The sequence below is a fragment of the Dermacentor andersoni genome, chromosome 5 (genome assembly GCF_023375885.2).
Source record: "Dermacentor andersoni chromosome 5, qqDerAnde1_hic_scaffold, whole genome shotgun sequence".
Classification (NCBI taxonomy): Eukaryota; Metazoa; Arthropoda; class Arachnida; order Ixodida; family Ixodidae; genus Dermacentor; species Dermacentor andersoni.
In genome coordinates this window covers 159,534,221-159,553,809 of record NC_092818.1, presented here as the reverse complement: position 1 = coordinate 159,553,809, position 19,589 = coordinate 159,534,221, and the positions used below count along the sequence as shown (strand labels likewise).

The 19,589-nt window shown below is 47.7% G+C and overlaps 1 protein-coding gene across 2 annotated transcripts in view; it reads right to left on the bottom strand.

Annotated features, from left to right (window-relative positions):
• The window catches only part of LOC126531486 (uncharacterized), a 152,987-nt gene that overhangs the window by 9,307 nt on the left and 124,091 nt on the right, over positions 1-19,589 (bottom strand). For both annotated transcript variants that reach the window (XM_055071195.1, XM_050179020.2), the window contains 6 exons: positions 13,347-13,462; positions 4,774-5,025; positions 1,997-2,080; positions 1,691-1,867; positions 780-1,052; positions 141-264 (listed from right to left, as the gene is read on the bottom strand). In XM_055071195.1, coding sequence (XP_054927170.1) covers positions 141-264; positions 780-1,052; positions 1,691-1,867; positions 1,997-2,080; positions 4,774-5,025; positions 13,347-13,462 — 1,026 coding nt within the window. The remainder of the gene's footprint in view (positions 1-140; positions 265-779; positions 1,053-1,690; positions 1,868-1,996; positions 2,081-4,773; positions 5,026-13,346; positions 13,463-19,589) is intronic.

Genomic DNA, 19,589 nt, shown 5'->3' with positions numbered 1-19,589 from the left:
GATAATAACGGAGACGAACAAAAGCAAAATAAGAATGAGAGATTGTAAAATGTATAACTGCTGCAGTAGTAACCAGAAGCTCATAAAACTAGCACTTCAAAACTTGCTATAATGATGTTCTTGTTTTAGACATGACGTACCGAGCTTGATCCGCCTTTGCTTGAACGTTTTGGCAAACTGCTCGAGCTCTTCCAAGTCCGTCATTTCCTCTGGACTTGGCTCCGCTGGTCTCGATTTGACTTGGTGAGGACCTGTCGGCGCTTGCTGCGGTACAAAAAGAAGGGCATGCAGAATCTGACGATAAATCTCTCGAGATAGCAGTGCGGCATCTGACAGTGAAACAGTATGACTCTAGGCGCGTAAATGGCATTATAGGGTAAGCCAACTCCCGTGGTGCAATCACGCGCGCACACAAATCGGTTGATGCAGACACTTTATAATAACTGCGTTAAGTAGAGCACAAATTCATCAAGTGACTACTATCATGGTCCTCAATTTAAGAAAGTGGAATGCCGCGCTATCAGCAGATAGAGTGACAGAGGTTCACAGGCGGGTATGTGGTTCTCTTGAGACCTGAAGAATGGCCACTTGACATCATTTCCTCGCATTGCAAATGCATAAAAATATGTAACGCAGGCTTTCATTACCCTTTCTTTTTGCATACAAAGTCACGAGGTTCCTGACGACGCTGCTTCAGTAACTTGCGTTTACAGCTCTCGAGGAATGTTGCTTGGACAACGAATTAGATCACGCTGTTCAAAAGGGCTGGCGCCACCAACCTTGTGCTGAATGTGAGCCATATTGTGTGGCGACTGGTGCAATGCCCGGTTGTGCCCCTGGTGCTCCTGTTGCTGTTGCTGCTGCTGCCGCTGTTGTTGCTGGTGGTGGTGTTGCTGCTGGAGCTGGTGCAGCTGTTGCTGAGCGGCAGCGGCAGCGGCAGCCGCCACGGTGGCTGCCGCTTGCGACGAAAGCACCCCAGGGGGCAGCGCCTGGCTGGCCTGCAGCTGCAGGTTCTGCAGGCTCTGCTGCATCAGGCCCTGCTGGAGGAGACCCTGCACAGCAGCGTTCCTGGGAGATCAGCCTTGTCCAAAGCCAGACTAACTTGAAGGAAGCTCTAGCCAGGGGCCAATTGCAGTTTCTAGTTTACTTACAGGTGAAACGCAGACAGACAGACAGACAGACAGACATACATACAGACAGACAGACAGACAGACAGACAGACAGACAGACAGACAGACAGACAGACAGACAGACAGACAGACAGACAGACAGACAGACAGACAGACAGACAGACAGACAGACAGACAGACAGACAGACAGACAGACAGACGGATGGACGGACAGACAGACACATAGATAGATTATCTATCTATCTATGTGTCTAGATAGATAGATAGATAGATAGATAGATAGATAGATAGATAGATAGATAGATAGATAGATAGATAGATAGATAGATAGATAGATAGATAGATAGATAGCTTACGATGTATCAGATGAGAATACAATTATGAAGTTTACGCAAACTTTGCCTGGAGTGCCCTCTCACGAAGTAATAGGTGGGAGAAGGTAAGACCCAGAATATGCCAGTGTAGTCACTGTCACGTGACGGTCACTGCAGTTCATGCACTCTAATATTTGCCATGCCCGCAGGTATCACGTAAGATAAGCGCCAATACGGGACTCATACCTGGTTCTGCAGAAAGAGTTGCGCTTGTACATTGGGTGGCAGCTGTCCCGGCTGCAAAAACACAAACTGGCCCATTTGATTCTGAAGATTTTGCTGATGCTGCTGGAGCTGCTGTTGTAGCTGCTGGAGGTCCTGGCTACTGACAGGAAGTCCAGGAAGACCTGAAGCCGTTGGCAACTGCGATGGGGGAGCAAAAATGGATTGCTGAGTCTTTAGGGCAGGCACCAGTTCCAAACAAAAGCAGACACAGGCAGCAGGTGTTCTAGCTTTTATGCACTACAACAAAAATTCAGCAAGCATCCTCACCTTGCCTACGTGCTGCAACTGCTGAGCCAATCCAGCCTGCATTAAAAGGTTCGACTGTTGGCCCTGAGCTCCAGCTACCATCAGCTGCAAAGGTAAGTGAAACAGAGGTCTATAGTGAGCCTGTGGTTAAAAAACAGAAAGACTAAGAGGGAAATTTCGCATTCAAATCACTAATCTCAATGCTCAAGCATGCACTGTTGAGGTGTCATCGTTGTTTCTTCGAGTGCTCTTATATGATGCGGCGTTGTTTACCTTATAGAAGTAATTAAATAATGAAGGGGCGCGACCAGCAAAGATCGTGCGTTTAATCGACCGAAGCGACGAAGGTGGAAGGCACCGCTTAGAGATCCGGCATATCTTGGGAAAGGAACAGCGGCTCATAACAGGAGGAGACGACACGCGTGAGCGCTGATTAGCAACCTTAGCATTTATTCGTCGTGCAGATGATCATTCTTAAGCTTTATGAATTTTTTTGGAAATTGCCTGTGCTAGATAGCATAATTCTTGTCCTTGAGCTATATTGTTCGAAGAGGCAGACATTACTAGCACGAGAAATCTAAACACATATTCAGTTAATTAACGAAATGTCACTAATTACCTTCTCAATTAATTGCCTTACGGCACATATTCCAATTTACGAATTGTTGCCGGTGAGCTAGCAATACGTGTACGATTGAAATGAATTTCCTGCATGACACCAGTTTCTAAATATTATTTCCCGAAGTGTGGGACGAACAACATGGGCAAACCAAATAAAGAGTGTTTTGTTAAAACAGCTGGAATAGCTACACTTCTAACGTATGTAACTCGTCTTTCAAGAAGCTTTGTCTCCTCAGGCACAAACTAAAGCACACTCCCTCTGGCACTAGATTACTGGCTTACACTTCACTCATCCAACTGAAATTAGAATATGCACGCATTTTTTTGGGATCCCTTTAAGAAAACTAATATTAACACTTTAGAGATGATCCAACGTAAGGCTGTCAGGTTTATTTTTTCTAAATATAGACTAAGTGACTCTCTTACTAGCCTAATGAATCGACATAATATTCATATGCTACAGCTATGCAGGAAAATACAAAGACTGAAATTTATTTTTTGCTTAATGACAACTTTTTATCCCTCCAACCACAGGCTTATGTTAAACCACTTACAGTGCGTCGAACACGGCATCGTCACGCTGATTGTTTAACGCCTTATAACACCTGAACTAACCTCTTTTAAGTATTATTTCTTGCCGCGCACTATAACAGATTGGAACAGCCTGCCATTGTTGCAATTGATAAGCACTGATTCCATTGAACACATGTGTCTTTAATGTTAGCGTATCGCTATGTTAGCAAACCTCGTTACTACGTTGTTTTATTTTTTTTACACATGAATTTGGTTTGATACATTTCATATCTTCCTTATTTACTATTTTCAGTATTCTGCAAAGTTCGCTCGTTTATCAATACACCTCTGGTAGTTGTTGCCTTTGTTTCTCGCGAGAACGGTTGCAAGTGCTCGTATGTGCGTATTGCCTTTATTCTGACGCCTTGAGCTCCATATAATACTGTTCTAATGTATGTCAAGTTATATTCCTTCAGTGTATTTTCAATCTTATTTAGTTGTAGCTTTGATTTTTTTCTGATCATTGCGTAAGTTGCATTGCTTTTGTATTCGTTCTTTTTCTCACATGTAATAAATAAATGAATGAATGAATGAATAAATAAATAAATAAATAAATAAATAAATAAATAAATAAATAAATAAAAGTAAGTGGAACAACAGTATATTTTGAAGGGCGAGTGCAACGACACAATCTCCAAGCTGGCGTCATTCTAGAAATTCATCTCAAGTGGTACGTGCGCCTTGCAAACTCACCGGCTACAATTCATAAATTGCAATATGTGCCGTAAACTAATTCATTCAGAAGATAATTAGTGAATGTCTTGTTAATTAGTTGAATATGTGTTTTTATTTCGCGTACAAGTAATGTCCGCCTCTCCGAACTATCCACCTCAAGGATTAGACTTATGTTATCCGCAACAGGGTATCTTAAGCATTCCGTAAAACTTAAAGATGATCCCCTTGTATATGCGGGCATCACCAGGTGCAGCTGAGCAGAAAAAATTTACATATCACACTTTAGGTATGAGAACTCCTTTTTTGAGCAAAAATATCTAAGGCTTGCTGGATGGATGGATGTTATGAGCGTCCCCTTTGGAACGTGGCGGTGGGTTGCGCCACCAAGCTCTTGCTATTATACTGCCTAATGTCCTACCTAGGTTAAAAAAAGAAAAAGGAAAAAAAAAAACATGATGAATTCCCACAACCAAATTCCCTGACCCCCTATTGTGAACTTTGCTTCTGTAAGTCTCCGTTTTTTTCTCATTTCCCTACTTTTCTTCCACCGATGTTCCAATCGCCTCTTACTAATCTCTATTGCGGACATGTTTACTTTTCCCCTGCTCTCGCTGAACCCAAGGGCTTCAAGGAGGCCAGTGATGCCTAAATCGACCGCTGGGCAGATGTCTTCACATTCTAATAAAACATGCTCCATCGTTTCCCTAGCTTTACCGCAGCAAGCACATACTTCTTCTTCCTTCTTATATCTCGCTTTATAGGTGCGTGTTCCAAGGCGTCCCGATCTCGCTGCCGCAGGTCTCAGCGCCACCTGGTGTGTGTCGTCTCGCACGTGGACATATTTTATAAGCGCCGTTTCTTCACCCGAGCACATGCACAGGCACCAACCGGCCCAAACTGGCACTCGGTTGGCGCGACGTGCAACATACCTGGTTGAGCGAGAGCTGTCCGGCGGCGGCTGCCGCGGCCAGTGCCGCGGCCGCCGTGGTGGTCACGAGCGCGGACGGGGGCACGGCGGGCGTCGGAGTCGAGGCCGCCGCCAGCATGCCGGCCATGGGTCCTGCCTGGCCGTTGGCCGCCGCCGCCGACGCCTTGCCGCCGCCGCTGCCCGGCGCCACCTTCGCTTCCAGCTGCTCGTCGTCCATCTCGTGGAAGAGGCCCGACCGCGCCGACTTCTTGATCTGGCGGAAACGCGCGCGGGGACGAATGTGTTTAGTGCAGATAGACACTACCCCTTTCCCCACCCCCGGTTGCAGCTAACTTGCCTACGCTTGAAGCAAAATATCAAACATACAGCTATAAAATACGCCATAGTGGAAAGAGGGGCGGACACTGGCGACTACTGCGGCGGGTACATATGACGTTGTATAGAACACGTGATAGCACAGGCCTATATGATTCCTAAGTGTTCACAAGTATGAAATAGTGTGCCCTGAGGTTTTGACTTTTTTTTTTTTTTACAAGATCCGTTACCAGAAAACAAAGAATTTAGGGTCCTTCGACAGTGGGCGCACCACCAACGTTGGTTTGATTGGGGAAACAAATGGGGAAGCTCGCAGCGACACGATATGTCGGCTTCGGCATTTCGCGTAGGAGCGGGAAAAAAATTAAACTAAACAGCGAGGAAAATATGCGTCAGAAACGTTATTACATGAATGCCAATATGAGAGAAGACAGCGCCAGTTCAGCGCAATCCGCAGGATATTCAAAGCGACAGCTGCATGCAGCAGAAACGTCAGAACGTCACATGGAATTTTGCTTGCGCAACAGATTTATTTCAAGTTGGTTTGGAGGCATGCTTAGCGGCATAATTTCTACGTCTCGCATTTATTTAAAACAATGGAGACACTATACTGCGCTCGATGTACGGAGGGTACATGAGTTTGCGGCATACGATAAGCTCATTAAAGCGAATCTTTCTTCGTCTCTTCTAGCCCTCTAGGCGTTCGTCGCCGTTTCCTCGCCGGATACATTTGTGGATAAATTTACGAAGCTTACACGTGCTCCGAATGCTAGCACCACCAAAAAAGGCTCGTCGTATAAACCATGTATGCTGACCACCAAAGTATAGTGCGAGTAAGCGAAACTCTGTTGTGTTGTAATAATAATAATAACAGAAAAAATCCTACATAAAGCCTGCACGAACAATGTCGGCACATAGGCATCTCTAAAGCACACCTAGCTCTTAACGAAATAGCGCACTATATTCAACGGCGTCCTTGATTTGTTTGTTTTCTGTGATTTAGCCATTCGATATGTGCTAGCGGGTGTGTTCCCATTTTTGGCTAATCTCTCAGTATGGGTATGTGGTCGACACTGTGAAAAAGCGGCACCCTGTGCACCCGACATTTTCTTTTTTTTTCCGGAGTATCAAGTGAGTGTGCCGTAAAACAATCCTTGAATGAAACCGCCTTCCCGCCTCCGTTGCCGCTGTCACCGACAGCAAAACTTTTAAGACTGCAATTTACCATGCCTTTTGTGAGTAGTGTTATGTTATGTATTGCTTCACTGACATATTTTTTTTTTTTAGTTCGCAATGAATCGTCGTTTCCCACTCATTTCTACAACGCCTTCGTTTACCAGAAGTACTTCGAACGAACGAACGAAGGAGGGAGGGTTAATAGGAGAATCGCTATGGCGTTTGGGCTCTGGGCGTTCCACCACTACAGAGGCTCGTTGCAGTGTTTTATCCTGTCTTCCGACTAATCCTTGAAAACACTAAATTTTCGGCACTGGGCCAACAGCGAGCACTGAAGGCGCAACGGCGCGCACAAGCCGGCGACGCGCAGGGGTGTCTTACGAGCTCCAGATATCGAGAAAGGAATGCACTCTAATCGTTTGTATCATTTCCCCGCTAGGCTCCAAATAGACGTGTAAGAGCTACGGACGTCATCAATTCAACCTCTGCGCCAGAAATCCATCGCACCGACCGTCCAAAGAAACGCGCGGATTAAATTTATTCCTCAAAAGGTCGTGCAAAAATCCTGGGCTACCCGAACGAAGCGTTAGCGCGCGCGCGCAGCATTTTACCATAACATTACCATTCTACCGTTACCGCATCCCCCTCAACCGCGCATGCGCAGTAAAGCCGCGACAACGCTGCTGCCGCAAGAGGCATCGGTAGGGGAAACGGTAACTATATATGCTAATGCTACGCTAAAATATTCCACACTAGGCATAGGTAAATTTGTCAACGGGTAAAAAGCTTCGCGCAAGTGACAAAATATGCAATGCAAGGCGCCATAGAATCGAGAAAGAAACTGGAGCGTCGATAGACTCCTATTGTGAAAAAAAAAGTAATACAATCCTTTCGTTATCGCGAACACGTTCGCTATATAGGTCACATACGCACGCTTCTCTCGCCCATCCCCACCCACACACACACACTAACGCCCACACGCACACAACGCCCATCTGTGTGCGTTCATTACGCGGAAAACGCAACCCACTTTTGTTTTGCATGCGCATGTTGTTCGTAGACACAAACATTAAAAGCAGAAACATGAAGCCAGGCCATGGTGCAAGTGCGCGCGCTGAAAGGTACAACACCCCATCGAAAGAAAACTGCATTATGCCTCAGCGCTTGTCGAAACACGTAAAAGCCCCGTGTATCCATGGTACGCGCGGCTACACGCGCAACAGCAAATCATACCTTTCGGTGCGGCATCACAGCATTCCAAGTGGCGCAAAGGTTCGCGCCAGATCAGATGCGGTGCGCGAACAGAGCGAGTTTGGGTTAACAACCGTTTCCCAAAACAAACCACACTGGCTCTCTCGGGAGCGGCACTCCAAACAAAGCGCAACCCAGGAGGAAAAAACGACGCGAGACGCCAAACTCGCGCTGAATCATCGTTGCCCGTAAACGTGCTCACTCGCCGCAAACGCCGAGGCACAGGCCGCGCATACAAGCCCGACCAAGTGATGAGCTTAATAGAGCGGTAATTGTGTTTTCTTGTTTTGCTTAGTTCTCTTTTTCCCGGGATGGCCAAGTCAAAGCGGTGACACTGGATTTGCGTCGCCCGACGCATTCGAAACTGAGCTCGCCCCTCGCGGCGTGAGATCATTTCGGGGGAAGATGATGTGGCCTGAATTCAAACATTTCAATCTGGCGTGGTCTGACATGTAATTATATCGTGGAATGTTTATAGACGAGGCGCAGCGATTCGAAACGCCGCGAAAGGGAAAACACTCGCTTGCGAGCGGCGCAGTCACGAAAGAAAAATAAGATGAATTACTCCGAAAGCGAGTGAAAAACACAACATGACGGAGTCGGATGTAGAAGATATTGCCTATGGCCAGAGCCGAGGCATGTTCGCAGTAAAGTAGAGCGCGCATTGTTTTGCTCATTTGTCCCACAACAGCAGGCGCGCACACATGCGGTCCGGAGCGTGGAAGGCCTGCGATATGCTAACCGGACGGATAATGAGCTCGAATGCAGACGACGCCAAATGACGTTGCCGGAATGGAAAATTCCAAAACCGTTAGCTACAAGTTGGCTCGTTTGAAATAATGTGCATATGCAGGCTCCCTGCGCAGTTCATTTCTTTCCATTTCTGGTCTGTCACTTCAAAACGGAGCGCTGAACCTTTACGAAACAGAGAAATTAGCTAAAAAGAAAGAATGAAAAAAAAAGCAATCATTTCCGCTGGCATTAGCAAGGAGGAACAGCGCTCATCTGGAGCCCCATGGCGACTTACATGGTTATTCTTTCCTCAAAACTGCAACGTAACCAACTACAGGCCCAGACGAAAGGTTATGTTTTTACAACAAAGCTCTTGCCACTCGGTGGTCGGCATTTTTCGTGTCCGTCCATGAGCAGAAATCATTATTTGCAATAGCTCAGCCCCCCCCCCCTCCCCCCCTTCCAAGCAAGAAATATATGTAACGAATCATCCCACTCGTAATGCAGAGACTACAAGCACTCAGCAAAGTGGAGCGAACAGCGCGTATACATCCATTGGAATCACGCGTACAACGTACAGAACAGCGTACGTGTCAATAACGAACAAGCTCAAGACAAGCGTATATCATCATCATCAATGGCTCATATACCCAGTAAGCAAGCAAGAATGCAATGGCTCATATCCCTGTAATCAAGTAATAAAATTCAATGGGTCATACCCCGGTAAGGCAGAGGCAACAAGCACTCAGCAAAGTGAAGCGAACAAATGCATACATTCATTGAAACCACCCATAGAACACGCAGCACAACGTTTCAATAAAGAACAAGTTCAAAAGAAGCATCGGAACCATAAATTAAGCATTGCATATCCCGCTTAGCAGTTGTAGTAGTGGCCTTATTGCAACAGCTTCACTGGACATCCGCTTTCGCAGGACTGGGATGGCGATTCATTTTTTTTTTTTTTTTTTTTTTTTTTTTACCGCTGGATGGTATAGGATTGTAGTCGCTCGAACGTTTCTGACGACTGTGTCATCGCAAGCAAATGCTGCATCCAAGGCATCAAAGGTGCCAGTACGATTCCTACATATACCTGTACATGAATCGAACAGTTACACTGTCCCAACTATCATGCACCAAAATTTTAAAATGTGCAAATGCCAGGTACCTGAACAAAACCGAGGTAATGTTGCCTGCGTCGCTTGGAGATACTCAAATTATGTTTTGCATTCCGCCTAATTACATAATTAGTCTTAACTAATTAATCAACTTCTCAAATATTATAATTGGATGAAAAGTGTCCATGATAAAATTGTAGCGCAACATGAAAAACGCCCGATACAACTTTATGCTGCTTAATACGTGCTGCATAGAGGTGTTTTTCCGAGTGTGAAAGACGCACGCGAATACACGCAATATTACCACGGACTTGCCGCTCGAGGCACTTTGCATGCGTTCGCGGGCTTCTTTCACGCTCGGAAAAACACTTTTATGTAACACGCATCGAGCAACAGAACGCTCTATCATGAGTTTTTCATGTTGCTCCACAATTGTTTCATTAACAATTTTAATTTAATTATAACATATGAGAATTTGATTAATCGAGACTAGTTATGCGATTAGGCGGAATGCAAAAAATAATCTGAGTATCTCCAAGCGACGGCAAACAACATTACCTTGGTTCTGTCCAGCTACGTGGCGTTTGCATATTTTTAAATCTTGGTGCGTGATAATTTGGACATCCTGTATAAGTCCATAGTAACTGATAGCACTACGTCGGTTAGACTACAAGCAAGATGCTAAGCCATGACACCAGATAAGTGCTACAGCGCTCGCCTAACAACTGTGCGGATTTTTCGTTAAGACTACCACTGTGGCAATTGCCGGTTGACTCTCTCGTTCTTCCCCTAACTCCCAAGCAAATAATTATTGAAAGGGCACTAAGGATAAAGTCTAACGTTAAGGTTTATTAGTAAATCACGCTTCCGCAACAGCAACACAGCCATCTCATATCGTGAGAGTTAATTCGGTACACGCCAGAGAAGACATATATAAGCCGCGTTTACACGAACGTACGTGAAAGTAGCGTATCGCATTTCCAAGTGCATTCGGGAAAGGCGATGCGACGCCGTTTACATGTATAGCATCAACTCTCGCGAGAACCTAGCGCTACACGCGCGAGTCGACGCGCGCCCGCAAATCTACCCTCACCTGGCGCAATTAATGTGATGCGCCTAGCGCATTACCGCTGTTCACATGAATGCGATGCGCTAGAGAAAACGTTGACTTTTCAACCATGCAACACTACGATGTTCGTATATATACCAGTGGTAGTAAATGCTAGTAGTATTGCATATTACTATACTACTACTGTACTCGAGGGAGTTCGCGTCCCCTCCTCGCTCCATGCAATGACCCGGGCGTGCAGACCGCGACCGCCGTTGACGGAAGCGCGCCCGCCCACGGCGTCTCCTGCACGGTCAGCTCGATTCGCGTATATATCATCCTTGGATGTGTTCTCTCTTATTCCTCTCTTATCTCTCTCATTTCGGCGCCGGCGCGCGATGCGTGCCGCACACGGGCACATTCGCCCTGGCGCCATTGAGGCATCTATATATCGCCCTCGGAGCGCACACGATAAGCAGGAAGTAACCTATAGGGTCCCTGACTGCGGTTACAGCATTCTCCAGGAACACTGTGTATAATATCGCGTCTTGTCGGCTCGATAAGTGTTTTGCCCTGCTATAACAGCTTTCTTCGCAAAGAAGTGCCAAAAATCCTGGCGGGAGCAGCTTCTTGTCGTTCTTTCCCAGTATACCAGCAGCCCCAAAACACCACAAATTTTCTCTCTTTTTTTTTTTCTCTCACTGCAAATCGCGTGAACCAGCGCCGCTCTCAGAAGGTTGGCGGTGGAAGTTGCTGCGCATGCGCGAACAAAACTGTAAAGTGGCGAGCACTGGTTCGATCAAGCGGCGTTATTCTTGCTTTCAGAGAAAGGCATCCGCGTGAATATCTGCGTGATCGCGAATAAAGTTTCTGCTTCTCACGTTCCCCAGGGTCGAAGCGCCACCTACGCGGCCTTGAAAGTAACGGAGCGGGAAGGGCCTGCCAAAAAGCGGCCATTCACTCTCAATACGAGGTAACGTGAGCCATCTAGTTGAATTCGGTTGGAGCCAGGCTGCTCAACTAACAATGAATTTAAACCACATTATATTTCAGTGGATTCCTGCTCACTGTGGTATCGTCGGCAACAACCTAGCTGACGAGGCTGCCCGGTGTGCCCACGAAGATACCAAGACGCGTCCAACACCTTTGGCGAGGTCGGACGCTGCCAGAGAACTTCGCCAACTTGCGCGCAAGAAGTCCCAAGATCTCTGGATTTCAAGTGGCTTCAATTGCAGATTACGTAAACTGGACCCCACGCTACGGCTACAACTGCCATCTAGCCTTTCCCGCGGCGAAGCAACCTTGTTGTGTCGCTTGTGGCTGGGAGTGGCGTTCACGAACGCATACTCCTACCGTATGGGAATGGCCGAGAGCCCGATGTGCGACTCCTGTGGGTGCGAGGAGACCATCGAGCACCTATTGTGTACCTGCCCTCGCTACGATGTCCAACGCCTCTCTCTGCGGGCAACCTTACGCAGACTGGACTCGAGGCCTTTCACCGAGTCAAAGATACTCGGACCGTGGCCACACCCGTCACTGGCTCGAAAAGCGATTCGTGCACTAGTGCGGTACTTGAAGTGCACGAACTTAACAGACCGTTTATAGTGTCCTTGTGTATAGTGTCCCTCCTACACGTACTCAGTGGTTACTCTCTCCCTTTCATCCTCTTTCTATTCCCCTTTCCCCCACCCCCAGTGTAGGGTAGCAAACCGGATGCTGTTCTGGTTTACCTCCCTGCCTTTCCTACCCTTGTTTTCTCTCTCTCTTAGTGAAAGGTGGCAGAAGAACAAATAATGTTTCAAGAACCAGACGAAGGTAATTTCCTTCATTTCTAGATGTATCGGGAGGTAAATATTTCGAAAAAGTACTGCTTTTAGCAACCACGAGGCGACCCTATAAAGATTCTTCCCCGTAATAATAGGAGCATTTTAGTACATCTAAAGAAGGGGGGAGGAGGGGGGACGAGCCGCTCGGCTCCCTTTATCCCTGGATTTTCACAGGCTCATGAGCTATAGCATAGAGGGTTTACTGGCCAGCTGCCTGCTGCTAAAGTTCGCATTCGACGCGACGTTTGGGGTTGAAAGAATGTTCCACATTCGCCACCATGGCTATGAACGACGCTGGCTAACACTCGCAGGGTTAGAAAACATACAAAAACGCACACTCAATCGATATCAGATCATTGCACGTGTAATGCAGCAGATGTGGGTTCTGCTTCCACCCGCAGCAAGTTCTTCTCATCCATTGTAATTGCTCTCTTCCATAATATTTGTACATTTTAATTAAAACAAAACATAATTTCCCCTATGATTCACCTGACTTCATCGCCTGTTATTTTCACGCGGTTGTAACTATCCCCTCGGTTCCCCTAATTTTTCCTGAACCGAGACACACGCCCACAAGTAAAGGAGGGAAAATGATATCCGTGAAACGTAGCCAAACGCAAATGTCTCATTCTCGCATTCCGACGGCGTGACCTTTAAGGTTAGAAGTGGCGGTCTCCTGCCCAAAAGCGTACGATGAGCAAGCCCCACCAATAACGTCAGAAGGAACGACGAGATTACGCATAGGGTACTATCTCACTTCCACAGCTGCAGTGAAATATTTCCAGTTGCCCTTGAAGCTGAGAGTGCAGACACGACCGGTGAATGGAGTCAAACGCAGCACCGTTTTGTTATTTCAGCGTATTCAGAACATGTCACTGCTAGCGTACCGACTCGCTTCCCATGTGGCGTAACAAATTCACAGCGAGATTTCATTGAAAATGTACTACTGCCACAACGCATGAAGCGATTGCGGGCAAATCACTATTAAACATAACTAAAAGAAATTTAACAGCTAGGGCCATGCAGCTTGGACGCCTTTTAGATAAAAAAAGCTGCACAACAACAAGGAAAAATAGTTATAAATGAAGAGCTGCCAAGCTAATTTACTTACGAGATTGAGGGCTTTCTCGGAGTCCATACTGTCTTCATCCTGACCCAGGTCGCCCGTGTCTTGACTAGTTGCACTGTCTTGTGTGTCGTTCGAGAGGTCACCGTTCATCCCTGGATCTAAAAAATAAAAAAGAGGAAGAGCACGTTAGAGGAACACTCTTTGGGTAACTCCTAACCGTCTGAAACAGTCATTGCTTCCAATCGAGAGCATTTGGACAAATGACAGAAACTTCCCAGCCGACCTTCCATCAACCAAAGTGCTCAAAATTTACAGCACACACTCGCCGAGGAAATTAGAGGTATGTTTGACTCCGTTTGGCATTCCTTATTACAGCTTGCTACGCAAACTTCTCTTTCCAACTCCTCGTACCGAGAACATTTCCCCACAAAACAAGGCGCAGCGCTAATATTTCAGGTAACTCTAATCGTGTGAGAATGCAAAGGGCTGAAGTTATCCGCGGCCTAAGGCAGTGACATCTTAACACAGTTAACTCAATATCGAGCTTCGCCTACGCGAAGCTTTTACGGCGAGTCACACTTATAACTAGTCCTTCATTTCCTTACTCACCTCCGCAATAGGCATCGAGCCATCATTAAATACATTATTATCTCGATCTCAATCAACCTCTTCCAAATGCACTCAGAACGGTGTTATAGATCTCCACGGAGGCTGCACCTTTGAGGTGCATACTTATCCCAGCGAACCCCACTTGGTGTGTGTGTGTGTGTGTGCACATGTAATCCGTGTAAAAGCACGCGTCGTTGCCACCGGCGGCTTTAGTGAAGCAGCGCGCTCGTTGCTGGTAACATCATCAAGACCGTAAGAGAATAAACAGCAACTGGTAGGCTTACGTGAGGTCTTTTCCATCGTCCCTCGAAGAAAAACAGTAAAAATAAAGTGAGGGGAGAGAGAGAAAGAAACTGATTCGGAAGCCTCAATGAGTTCCATCAGCGGTGAGAGCGCGTTTTACATGCTCATCCGTGGACCGTAAGCCTGGCGCACGCCACGGCACGCTGACGAGGGGGGGGGGGGGGGGGGGGTGCACGGCTCTAAAAAAGGTCGCCAGCTTCGGAGAGGGAGAGCGTCCCGAGCGAACGCGTCGCGGTGATGCAGCTGCCGCAACGTTCAAACAGCGTGACGGCCACGATAAGTACGAAAATGCAAAAGAACAGACGCACAGGGAGCGTCATCAACAAATAGCGCACATGCGAGAAAGAACTATATATATATAAGATGGCAGGAGGAGGGATGGGGGTAGAGAGATGAGTCTCACGCTGCGCATCTACGTACCCGAACCGCACATGCGTAAAGGACTTAAGGCGAGAGAGGGAAGGGGACGACAGCCACGGCCAGAGCGCACCCGGAAGATGAACGTCACGAGAGAGGGGGGGAGTGGGTATCATTAAAATTAGAGCTCGTGCCAACTTTCCTCTTTTTCTTTCTGCTTTTTTTTTCCTTGCTACTATGCATGCAGGCTTTCGCACTACACTATGCAATTCCCTCTGTTTTTCCCTTCAGCTTTCCTGGGCCTCAAATGTAGGCAAGAAGAGGAAGCGGTACGCATACAAGTGGCGCGCCCGCTGCAGGGTAGACTGCGCGTGCCCGTTCGATGTGGTGGCCTTTGCCAGCCTGCATCGCCCGTTCAGTAACGCGTGCGTGAATGCACGCCACAAAACGCAATGCGTATGGCACGGGGCACGCGTACGCGCACGCGCCGGCGACTAACATATGCATGCTGCAGCTACGAACGATGCAGCCGTGGGCGTCCCGATGGCTTCAAACTAGCGAGTGTGGTTTGTCGCTGGCCGAAACGGCCCGATTACCAGGAGGGGGGGGGGGGGGGGGTATTCTGTAAGAGTTCACCTAGTGGACTGTCCATTTCTGCCGCTGCTGATTGGATGCAGCTGTACGAGAGAGGAGAAGAAGAGCGGCCCTAGCTAATGAGCAGCGGCCGAAATGGATAGTCCACTAGGTGGACTCTTACACAATACCTCCCAGCGGTCGTTTTCTTTTCCTTTTCTTTTTCAGCATTCAGTTTAAGCACACACATCGCTTAAACTGAATACGAATTGAACATATCGGTCTCGTCCTTTTCAAATAATGTAGTACTTTTATTGTTCAATAGAATTCACAAGCCCCGCATACTTCAGACAAGAAACAATGGCATAGCAACAGAGTTTTTAAGCTTACTCAACACAAAAATCGAACATAAACTCAAATCCTACATCCGACTCAGCCGTTTGGATAAAAGTCGCTGATTAACAAGTTCAGTCGCCTATGAAATGAGAGCAGCGCCATACGTCGCATACGCGTACAGGCCGCAGTGTGTTCGTACTGTTCAGTTGTTTCCTGTCTTGGTCGTGGTCATGTGTTCTCAATGTTCCCAATTCTAGGACAGGAAAAGCTTGAAAGCTACTGAACGAAAGGCTGAACAGAAACAAACCTGTTCAGCCTTTCGACAAGTTCACACAATGGCGCAATCAATAACAGGACGGTGACGTGCACACATTCCGACCAAACTGTGAAAACTGCCAAATGCTCGAGGCTCTGCAACACGTGTTTTGCGACTGCCCTCAATATGGCACCACCGCGGAAGGCACCGAATGCTGCTTTGCGAGGCATGAGGTGACATATTTGGCCGAAGAGTGTGCACCACACGGTGGAAAAATCAGTTACGAGAGATGTATGTGGATTATACGCATATAGGAGCGGACGAACTCGAGTGTATTAGCTGAGGCCGACCGCTCTGCCTGTCATATATATAATAAATTATCCTCCCCCCGACAAAAAAACGGCGCTGCAGCCATATAATTCCTGACGTGAAGCCCCTAGACGCGTGCGATCCATCTGTTAGCGCTGCAGAAGCGTTCTCGCACTAATTAAGAGAGTTGTATACGGAGGTTTCATGCTGACAGAGGGATCGTATATATATGTAGTCATAGAGAACGATAGCCACGTTTCATGACGCAGGCACCGCCTTGGAAGCGATCGACGACAGGCTAGAAGCAACGCTAAAATTATTTTGACGTTCTCGGTGCTCTTTCGTTTCAGGGGAAATGCCATTTTTCTTTCTCCTCCCTCCCTCCCCCCCCCACCCCCCCGGAGATACGGAGCAATAAGGCCAATAACTGTACAGAAGACCGCACTCTGCGGGCAGCTAGTTATGCGGCTGCTCATTATTTTTGAAAGAATATACACGACGCAACGGGGCCGGTGAACCCGCATCGATCCGAATGAACAAATTGCCAAGTTTTAAAAGATATATTTTTATAACATGCCGATGGTGGCACATGCGCGCATCTGCGAGTCGGGTGTACCAAAAGCAGGCAGGAAACGGCAAACATGCCGCCAACGTCGGGCACTGCAGAGCGCTGCCATTCGGACAACGCACCGAGCAATCGATACATGTAGTATACATTTGCCTGGCTCTGTCTCACTATAATCGCGCACATGAATATTGGCCGCAAAACAGGATGCACATATAAGTTCGATGCACGCGCGGAGCGGTACGCATGCACTATTTATACAGTCATCCCGCCCGCACGCCCATGCAACAATCTAAGCCGGCTAGTTTCCGTTCCGAGCTAAGCACTAATGAAAACAAAATACTCCTCCTTTGTACTAACTTTATGGCGGCGTTATTAGCCGCGTGAGCCAAATGAATGCACAGGTACAGGTTAGCAACCTGGTCGCACCAAAGAAGAGAAAGCAAGCAGCCAATTGTGTCACACGCTGCTTCCCATAAATTCCTCTTTTTATCGCCATGCACTAAATGAAATCCTTCCTTCTACATTTATAAACGCTTTCTAGCTTTCTCTCTTTCTTTTGTGACGGGTACCGAACGCGCAAAAGATAAGCATGTAACTCCAACCGACTGCCAGCAACAGATGGTGCGCCCTCAAACTGCCATATCTTCGTTTGCGTGAATGCAAAGTCATCAGAGTTCAAATGCACGCGAATTTTTAATCAACCTCGTGGGTCTATCAAGATTCGAAATACCAAACAAGACACACTCGAAATCGCTACAACCGCCACCGCGAAGACCTTATACGGCAACAAAGAGACGCCCGATACATAATCGCATAGAGGACATTGACCCTGTAGATTTATTAGAAGCCAGGTTGCCTCAGGGCTGCCAGCAGCTTTTTATCGAAACAGTTTGCTGCCTAATTATTTGAGGCGGTTGTCGGAGCGTGTCCAGTCGGGATGGACATAGAAGCAAGAGTACGTAATTAGCGCACTGCGCCAAACACTGCTTTGATATATGGCCCAAATATTCTCACAAAGAAAAATTAAATAAAAAATAAACGATACCACTTAAAGCGACGAGTTTTGTCCTTACAACGTGTATCCTACCCTAACATTAGACAACGGTAAACATTTCCTCCCAGATGCTGGAACAGATACTGAACAAAATAAATAAATAAATAATTAAAAATAAAGAACTAGTTGTTTGAAACGATTTCATGTTTTATTTGCGCAACTTCATACAGGCATATATCATCATCATCATCATCATCATCATCATCATCATCATATATGCAAAGATGAAGAGGCACAGAGAAAAGGGCAGTGAAACAAGAAGTTACTGACCCCGCGGTATAAAGCCTCAGAGCAGAGTTCATCTGCCCCTAGTATTTTTACATTTTTAAACCTTTTTTATCCACTTTCTCCAAAACGCCCAATTCTAGGCCGATCCCTGACGGCGGGCATGTGCCATTTATGCAGAGAAAAACAACAACCTCAGGACTGGAGTCTTCGCCAGACAGGTAAGAGCACCGGTCGATGAATATGACAAACACTAACGCGTGTTTTCCAAGACGCCGAAATGCCAACCGGGCTTGTCGGCAAAACAAACATGAAAACAAACGTGAAAAACGAAATAAAGAAAAATAACGAAACACAGTAAAATAAAAAAAGAAGGAAAGAAACAAGAAAAGGCGACGCAACAGCGGATAAAGCTTAGCGAAGAGGAAGCGTGGGCGACTCGGCCAAAGGACGGTCTCATTTCTCGCCCAAGATGTCCCGCCGTTTGCAAAGGCCATTGTGCGGACGCGCGCCCTGCTCCCATGCGCACCGCTTGTGCTGCCATCTCGCTTCTCCTCTTCCGCGACATCCGCATCATTTTCCGCTCCTTGTCCTCACGCGCATCCACCGCGCGAGCCGCCGCGCACGCGTGCCGCCGCGCACGCGTGCGTTTTGTGCCTCGCCCCCTCACACGCGTCTCGGTTCGTTCGAAAGCGCTCGCCTGCTCCGACATGCACAACCGCGGGTCCAAGAGGCTCGCCCACCAAAGAAGTAGCCAGCGAAGGCAGGGGCGGCTAACGGGGAGCAAGAGAAAAAAGAAAGAGAGAGACGCGACCAGCGGGGCGGTAACTCCAAGCGCAGCACGACACGCCGCCACGTTCAACCTCCTCTAAAAAGCTCCAGCTGCGTGAGCTACGAAGAAGAAAAAAAAATATGGCAGCCGCTGCGTCTGCTATTCTGGTCGGCAACAGAGCGTCCCGGCCGACGCCAGCAGCGCGCGCTCCGCAGCACGTATTCCCACAACCAAATGACGCAATGAACGTCGTCGGGACGGCCTTTCTTCTGCTCCCTCCATTCAGTCCCGTGGTGCCTACGCGCGCTATCTCCCTCTCCCGTCCGTTTCCACTCTCAGCTTCCTTTCCGCCATTTCCTTCAGCTCGCTCCTGCAAACGCCGGAAGAATAAGGACGTATAACGGAAGCCGAGGAGCACGCGAGCCTGCCCGGCTTGGTCTCTTCCTCGCCGTTACTTTCACTCCCTCTTTTTATATCGTGGCTCATACGCAAGGCCAGCCACCGATACACCTATAGATGTATGTATATACTATGTACACGGCGCATGTGGCGCATACGTTGGCCGAACACAAATTGTTTCCTCACGCCCTCTCCACCTCTCACACGCGCGCGCGGAATCTATATACGCGCACGCCGCGCAGTAGAGCTGTCGAGGCAGCTTTATGGCATGTTGCTGCGTCTTTTACGGCGCTATTACGCGCGTTGCCCGCGAGGTAGCGCCCGCCGCTTAGGAGTGCCGGGATGAATTTTTTAAAGGCCGATATCTCGCCTCGTGTCCCCCCACCCGCACCCCACTGGCTGGTTCCCTCGATATAGGTCTATAGGAGCTGCTCCAATCTCCGCGAGCAGCTCGCCAATACAGATATGCACCACGTATATACAGCGTTATGCGAAGGCATTCGAACACGCACGCATGTGCCTTT